Here is an 8,317-nt window from a genome sequence, read left to right as displayed (position 1 = left end):
CCCCCTCTGACTTTGGTTTGGATAGTTTAGGCCAAGATACCCAACACATTTTCTTTTTATTATCTATACCATCCCACCAGAACTTCGCCAATACCGATTGAATCCGCTTACACAAACTAATTGGTATGAGGAAACATGTCATTGTCTAGGTTGGGATGGCCGTGAGGACTGCCTTTAGCATTGTAAGCTTTCCTGCCTTGGATAAAAATCTTGTGTTCCAGCTCGCTGCCCTCTGACGAATCCGGTCTACTATTGCTGTGAAGAGGTCCTTCTTCCTGCGGCCAAAATGTTCAGGTAATCCTAAATATTTCCCTTCTCCTCCCTCTTTGTCAATTCCCAGCACAGCCTTTGCCTCGTTTCTCATTCCTGCTGGTGTTTTAGAGGAAAAGGTGATAGCATATTTGGCTTTATTGATCATCTGTCCTGATGCTCTTTCGTAACGCAGGATAACCTGTTGGAGTGCTTCACAACTTTCTTTGGATGCTGAGCAGAAGAACATAGTGTCATCTGTAAAGAGGAGGTGACTCACTTGCGGGCATCCTCTCACAACTCTTATTCCTTCCAGGGTTCCTTGGTTCTCAGCTGCCTTACAAAGGCCCGATAAGACCTCACCACATAGGATGAAAATATAAAGAGATAGGGGATCTCCCTGACGGATGCCTCGGTAAGGTTGGACCATTCCATACACATTATCATTAATTAGATAGGAGTAGGATACCGTAGTTATGCACTCCATGATCCAGTTGATCCATATGCTATGAAAACCAAGTCTCTGTAGAACTTGTGAAATGAATTTCCATTCCAATCTGTCGTAGGCCTTTGACATGTCCGTTTTTACTACCATTGTGCACCTTTTCTCAGCTTTAGATGTCTTTAGAAATTGTAGTACTTCATGTGTAATGAGTACATTATCTGAGATTGATCTTCCCGGTATAAAAGCTGACTGGTTTTCTGATATAATGGAGCTTAGGACTGGCTTCAAGAGTATAGAGAGGAGTTTTGATATTATCTTATAATAGACGTTACACAGCGCAATAGGTCTATAGTCTTCAACTCTCTTTGCTTCCAGGTTCTTTGGTATCAATCTAACATACGTGTGATTAATTATTTTGCGAGGGAACATGTTGAGAAGAAAAGCTGGATCTCTTGGACCACTGCCGGACCTATAGTCTCCCAATTAGCTTGGAAAAAGCTTGCTGAGAAACCATCCGGCCCTGGGGCCTTATCGGCATGTATAGCAAAGGTTGCTTCCTTAATCTCCAACGGAGTTGGCTCCATAATTAATACTTTATTTTGTACTTGCGATACACACGGTTTGAGAGCTTCCTGAATCGTTTGTTCTTCATTGTAGGTTGTTGCTGTGAACAGCTTTTCATAGTACTTGCTAATCACTCCTGAGATCAATTCCTTTTCAAAGCATGGTAAGCCATCTTCATCTTCCAAGACTGTCATTCTATTTTTTGCCTTTCTCCCCTTTGTTGAAGCGTGAAAGAACCTTAAGTTTGAGTCTCCAAGAGCTAGCCAAAGTTGCCGGCTCCTTTGTCTCCAGAAATTCTCTTCTTCTTTATAAGTGTTGAGAAGTCTGTATTGAGTTCAGCTATAAGGGTCTCATCTGGTATTGGATTTGACATAGTTTGATCAAGTTGGTTGCGTAGGTCGTTTAAAGCTTGCCTGCTATTTTTATAGAATTCTTTGCTCCACTTGCAGATTGTTTTGCGGCACATGGCAAGCTTGTCCTAAACCCCCATGTAAGCAAAGTCTTCCAAATCTTCTTTACAAGGTTTTTAACTTCCTGATTCTCCTTTAGTCTTCCGTCGAACCTGAAAATTCCTTTTCCTTTTATAACCGTCGTATCAAGGAACGCTAGGAGTGACCGATGGTCTGATCCTTCATACTTGAGGTATTGGTTCCGGCATGATGGGAAGAGATCAGACCATGCGTTGTTACACATTGCTCTGTCAAGTCTACATTGTACCAAGTGGGTATGTTTTATTCCCCTCCACGATAGGAAACTTCCATGATACTTGAGGTCAAATAGCTCGTTTTCTGATATGAAGCTTCTAAATGCACATAAAGTACATTCTGCTCTGATTGACCCTCCACACTTCTCACTGTTGTCGATGATTTCGTTGAAATCCCCTAGAAGCTTCTAAATGCACATAAAGTACCTTCTACTCTGATTGACCCTCCACACTTTTCACTGTTGTCGATGATCTCGTTGAAATCCCCTGTTAATAACCAAGGTTCTCGGGAGTATCTTGCAAGTTGGCGAGCACATCCCATTGGTCGTTCCTCTTGGTATGGTCCGGTTTTCCATACACGTAATAATTCTTTATATTTTTCTTAATTTATATATGAGCCAGCATCAATTTATATAAAAGCCCCAATAGCCTAGTCTAGGATTCGAAAAAGAATTGTCGATGACTCGATGGTGGGAAAGCTTTTTCCATTTCCATACAAGTTTTGTTTTAAACATATCAGTTTCTAGAAAATAAAACGAAGATTTAAACAGTTGGGCTAATCCTAAATAATTGGGCCTTGGCTGTATGTTGTATCTTTTTATTCCTTGGCAACCAGCCCACAAAAAGAAAAAGTTGAAAGATATTAGATCCTCTCTTTTTTTTTAACAACAATTCACAATAGAGCCAGCCTTGTTGTGTTTTTTTTTTTTGTTCAAAAAAAAAGAGCCATATTATGTGTGTACAAATGTAATATTCGCAAGAATCTTTGTAAAAAAGGCTAAAGTATAAGTAATCTTAATATTGACTGGATATAATATGCAAGCTACCTCCCCATACAAAACTTGTCATATATACCTCTACTAAAACCATAAGTTTACATCGTAGGAATAAAAAAAAAAGTGAATAAATAATAAAACTGTAGTTATAAAGTGAATTAGAAATACTTGTATAAATTTGAAATACAAATATTTGAGCCGTAGATGAAAGAATCTAAAACCACCAAATGATAGAAGCCAGAAGGGATATGAAACACATTTGAAGCAAACACTTACTGCCATTCCGAGATGAAGACACTCCTCCATGAACTTAAACCATGTGTAGACATAGCTAAAACAAAAGCAACATATTAATTTTCATACAAAAATCTAACAATTCTTTTTTTTTTAATTTGTCCATATGACATGCTCTGTTCAAAAATACGACTCCCAAGATTGTATAATCGGCAGTTAAGCGTTGATTGAAGAACCGTGGTGATTTGCTCTAATTTGCTACAAAATCGGGTCTAAACAAAAACAATTCACTTTTCTAAATTGTTAAGTTTAAAATCATTATTAGGTTTAAACATTGCGAAACCAACTAAAAGTATAGTAAAAAAGAAAGTGAAATGCTGTGGGAAATGAAGATACATCATTCTCTTTTGATACCTATGACCTGGAAAACTGTTACACACCGGCAAATCACTGCACTATGCTTTAAGAACTGGTTCTTAGTTTTTTTAGTTAAAAATAAGAGACGGATTCTTATATTCCGTTAAGAATCTCGTCCTAAGAACTTTCCATTAAATATGTTCTAGGGTCTTTATACATTTAATATATATTATAAAAATAGACAAAATTATTTTTATTTTTTTTTACCGAAGGCATTCTATAGACAAAATTAGTCTTCTGCTGATTTCCGATTAAATTCCACTTTTTACATCTGGCTAAGTTCCGAACAATCTGAACACATATTTGTGTGTGTATATATATATATATTAAATTATAAAACATTTTTTAGATAAAAGAAAAATTTAGTACAACACCTAATCAGTTAAATGAAGAGAAAACGAGGGTTTTGTCTTAAAGCCCACCAGAAAGATACGAATGAGAAAAATTAGGTCCCCACACCACACCCCGCATGTGGACGCATTTCACCGTTTTAACAGTGAGACCCAAACCGTAAAAACAGTTTTTTTTTTTAAGTTTGTTTATTAAAATAAATTGTGACATATAAGGACCTCAGACCAGCATTAACCATGGAAACTTAGGGGAGTGTTTAAAAATAAAAATAAAATAGTGGATGGGTCTCACCATTTTTGAAAATAGGGGGCTTCTGCTGCCTAAATAAACAGCGATCTTGGAGAGGTTTTCTAACTGTTCGCGGGCTCCACTGACACGTGACGGTCCGCGATTGGTGAGTTTTTACTTTTTTTTTTTTAATAAGAGAAAAAAAATAAAAAAAATAAGCACCCCATTAGGGGTGCTGGGATAAAGATGCTCTCGGCACATACTTTTCAAAATCATATATGACATTAAAATGAAAATAGAAGAACACAAGACCTGAGGGAGAGAGAGAGAGAGGTAGGGCTTTGTGTTATATACCATACAATATACATATATATATTGGAATAGTGTCTTCTTCTTCATCATCTTCTTTATCATCATCATCATCATCATGCATGCATCTTCTTCGTGGTCCTTTCTTTAGTTCCGATTTATAGCTTTTTGACTATTTTTCCTTCTTCTTCTTGGTTGCTTTCTCTTGATCTCAGGTACCTAAAAAAATCACAACTTACAAATCTCTCTTCATTCTTTCAAAAGCTTACAAACAAAAATAAACATAAACATAAACCCTTGATTTGTTTTCTTTGTTCCCTTTATGTCTTTTAGCGAATTGTATTTTAAAAATTCTTCATGTCGTCAATATATATGGACTCTTCCTGTTCTTAATTACTCTCTTCTTATTCTTCCCAAAAGATAATTTGATTTCTTTCACAATTTTTAACTCTATTGTATGGATTAGCTGTAGATTATTACGTTCTTCCACGCAAAGAGGAAGATCTAAAGATGTCAACATCATCATATAATACAAGCGCTGTTCCTTCATCATCCTCGACTCAGCCGTTCTTCATCACCGGCTCCAGCGCCGGAGATAACGCCTTTGACCGGAAAGATACTTTTATGTCAATGGTTCAACAACCTAACTCCTCGGCTCCACAACCCAAGAAACGAAGAAACCAACCGGGAAACCCAAGCAAGTACCTCTTATTGACATACATATATACATAACTGAGTTTTAATAGATAATTAGAAGAACTAATAAACAGAAACCCTAATCATTTATATTCTTGTATCAAGATTTGATTATCATACACCTTTTAGGAAAAGAAAGAAAAAAAAAATCATTTTATTGCTAGCGTTAGATCAAATTATATTATGAGTGTGTGTGTGATTTGGTTTACTTCTGTTTGTAATTGTGTGTGTTATTGGCTTGATGTAATCCTCATATATTTACATCTTGAATCCGGATTGGTGATTAAGCTTAATTGATCAAACAGACCCTGATGCGGAAGTGGTAGCGTTGTCTCCAACAACACTAATGGCTACAAACAGATTCATATGCGATGTATGCAAGAAAGGGTTTCAAAGAGAACAAAATCTTCAGCTTCACCGAAGAGGACACAATCTCCCATGGAAGCTCAAACAGAAGTCAACCAAAGAAGTGAAGAGGAAAGTGTATATTTGTCCGGAACCCACGTGCGTCCACCATGACCCCGCACGTGCTCTCGGAGACCTCACCGGAGTCAAGAAGCATTACTATCGTAAACACGGAGAAAAGAAGTGGAAATGCGACAAATGTTCTAAGCGTTATGCAGTTCAATCGGATTGGAAAGCTCACTCTAAGACTTGTGGTACTAAAGAGTATCGATGTGACTGTGGTACCATCTTCTCTAGGTACGTAACTGATCTCCATCCATTTCATTTAAATAATTTGTCTGTATTTGGGCTAAGTGATGAAACGTATAATATATATACGTGTGTGTAGTGTCTAGATATGCCCTCTTATCTAGGTAAAGGATATGACAGTGGACCATCATTTCTTTTGTATTATACTGATACTATTCTAAGTAAAAAGATGCATTCAACACTGCATGAAAACTTAGCTTATATACTAATTTATATGAAAATATATATACCAATAAAATATCATCTGTAACTGAAATCTTATGTATTCGGCCACGTAATTTGAACCTCGAGTACACCGTCCATAAAATGTTTAAAGTGACTACGTACATAGAATCCATCACTGATTTACTGTATTTGTTTGGTTATTGTTTTTTTGGGTCAACTATTAGTTTGGTTACTGATGAGTAGTGAATAGAGAAAGACAGTGAAGAGAAAGTAAGAAAATTTAAAATATGCCAAATTTGGTCAGATGTATGAGTTGGATCTGTTTTTCCATTTCCCACTTTTGTTTTCTTCTTCTTCACTTTGCAGGTTCCCCTTTTTTATGAAACTCCTCTTCTTCTGTGGACCCTGTCTTATCTCTTTCTCTCTCTAGACATATACATACATATATATTTGGTAAGAGTGCGTTACTAATTTCATCAAAGTGTTCTGGTGAAGACTTTAATGCCGTTCTAGGGTTTCTTTCTTTATTTTCATGGTTTGTGTTAAATACGTTGTTGTAGAATGTCACCGACTTGTATTAACATTCCTGGGGTTAATTTGCATTAAATGAAGAAACTCTTTCATTAAAGTAGCAATTGACTCGAGCTATAAATTCTTCTATCATTATTTCCTATAAATGGTAGCCACAATAACTATAGCATTCATTAAGATGATTCACGTCAATATATATATATATATATGCCAATAATTTTACATCCATCATTTTTTGTTTACATATCTGTATGAATTTTGGGTATTTATTTTGCAGACGGGATAGTTACATTACACACAGGGCTTTCTGTGATGCATTGATACAAGAAACTGTTCGAAACCCTACCGTGAGCTTCACGTCAATGACAGCTGCTAGCAGTGGCGCCGGCTTCCGTGGATTTCATGGGAAACTCGAGGGTGGCAACGCTCTCTCCCACCAACATTTGAGTGACCATCCTAACTCCGGATTTTCGTCTTTCGGGGGTTACAATCTAAACATTGCATCTTCTGAAAATAGCAGAGAGTTTGCTCCGCAAACTTCAAACCCTAACTTCTTAATCCAATGCTCATCGAGCCAAGGAATGCTGCCTGCACCCAACAACAACAACAACGATCAGAGTTTCATGAACCAACAAGGTCTGATCCAGTTTGATCCAGTCAACAACATAAACCTAAAGAGTAGCACCACCAACAACAGCTTCTTTAACCTCGGATTCTTTCAAGAAAATACCAAGAACTCTGAGACGGCTATTCCTTCTCTATATAGCACGGACTCTCTTGTTCATCACCGGGAAGAAAGCTTGAACGCGGGTTCTAACGTGTCAGCCACGGCACTGCTGCAGAAAGCTACTCAGTTGGGTTCAATCACAAGCAACGATCCTTCTGCTTTGTTCAGAAGCTTAGCTTCTTCGTCTAACTCGTCAAGCGTGGTTGTTAATGACTTTGGAGGAGGGCAAATTATGGGCAACGATAATAACGGTAACCTTCAAGGTCTAATGAACTCGCTAGTGGCCGTAAATGGCGGTGGTGCCGGCGGATCCGGTGGCAATATCTTCGACGTTGACTTTGGGAACAATAACGTAAACATGAGCGGCTCGGACAACTTAACTTTAGATTTTCTTGGAGTTGGAGGAATGGTGAGAAATGTAAATCGCGGAGGGGCTGGTCGCGGCCGTGTTCGTGGAGACGTTTCTTTGAATGGTGAACTAAAGTTTCCGGAGTAAAATCATCCGTTTGTAAGAACTTAATAATGCCTTATTATTATAGACTTTATCATTGTTGGATAATTCCAATTAACTTGAGAAGCTTCCTCAAGTTAACTCATTAAAAGTGAAGTTTGATGGGTTAAGGAAAAAGGAAAACATATCGAGTTTAGGAATGTTTCCATATTGTTATTAGGAAAAGATGTAGCTTCGCTCTTAGGAAAAGATGTAGCTTCTTCCTATATAAAGAGTTCTCATGGAGAGATGTTCCATCAAGAGAAACACATTGAAAGGTTTAGTTTTGAGAGAGTTTCTAAATCTAATAAGAAGAGAAGTTCTTATAATCTTTGTGTTTGTGCAACTTTAATTGGTATCAGAGCTCCAGGTTTCGAAGGTCGTTTACAAGAGGAGTTGTAACTTCGATCAAAACATGGGAGACGATTCTCAAGCACGTGATAAAGGTCTTGAGATGAAGAAGGACATACGATGTCCGATGCTAACATCGACCAACTACACCGTATGGTCGATGCGAATGAAAGTGATGCTTCGTTTATACGAAGTTTGGGATACAATTGATCCAGGGAGTAACGATGCAAAGAAGAACAATATGGCGATTGCTCTAATCTTTCAATCAGTCCCGGAGGCGCTAATACTTCAGATTGGAGAACATGATACATCGAAGAAGATTTGGGAAGCTATCAAATCCCGTAACCTAGGTGCTGATCGCGTGAGA

At 37.6% G+C, this 8,317-nt stretch overlaps 1 protein-coding gene across 7 annotated transcripts in view; it reads left to right on the top strand.

Moving 5' to 3' along the window:
* The first annotated feature begins 4,258 nt into the window (after nucleotides 1-4,258).
* LOC106306968 (protein indeterminate-domain 4, chloroplastic-like) overlaps nucleotides 4,259-8,317 on the top strand; it is a 7,183-nt gene continuing 3,124 nt past the window's right edge. For 2 of the 7 annotated variants that reach the window (XM_013743777.1, XM_013743776.1), the window contains exons 1-4: nucleotides 4,287-4,491; nucleotides 4,743-4,973; nucleotides 5,278-5,674; nucleotides 6,660-7,617. In XM_013743777.1, coding sequence (XP_013599231.1) covers nucleotides 4,787-4,973; nucleotides 5,278-5,674; nucleotides 6,660-7,605 — 1,530 coding nt within the window. In that variant the 5' untranslated portion in view covers nucleotides 4,287-4,491; nucleotides 4,743-4,786 and the 3' untranslated portion in view covers nucleotides 7,606-7,617. Of the gene's footprint in view, nucleotides 4,492-4,742; nucleotides 4,974-5,277; nucleotides 5,675-6,659; nucleotides 7,658-8,317 lie in introns of those variants that run through there. The other 5 variants (XM_013743778.1, XM_013743780.1, XM_013743775.1 and 2 more) reach the window with 5 other exon arrangements.

This window comes from Brassica oleracea, chromosome C7, assembly GCF_000695525.1.
Source record: "Brassica oleracea var. oleracea cultivar TO1000 chromosome C7, BOL, whole genome shotgun sequence".
In the NCBI taxonomy this organism is placed as follows: Eukaryota; Viridiplantae; Streptophyta; class Magnoliopsida; order Brassicales; family Brassicaceae; genus Brassica; species Brassica oleracea.
This window is presented reverse-complemented; position numbering and strand designations above follow the sequence as displayed.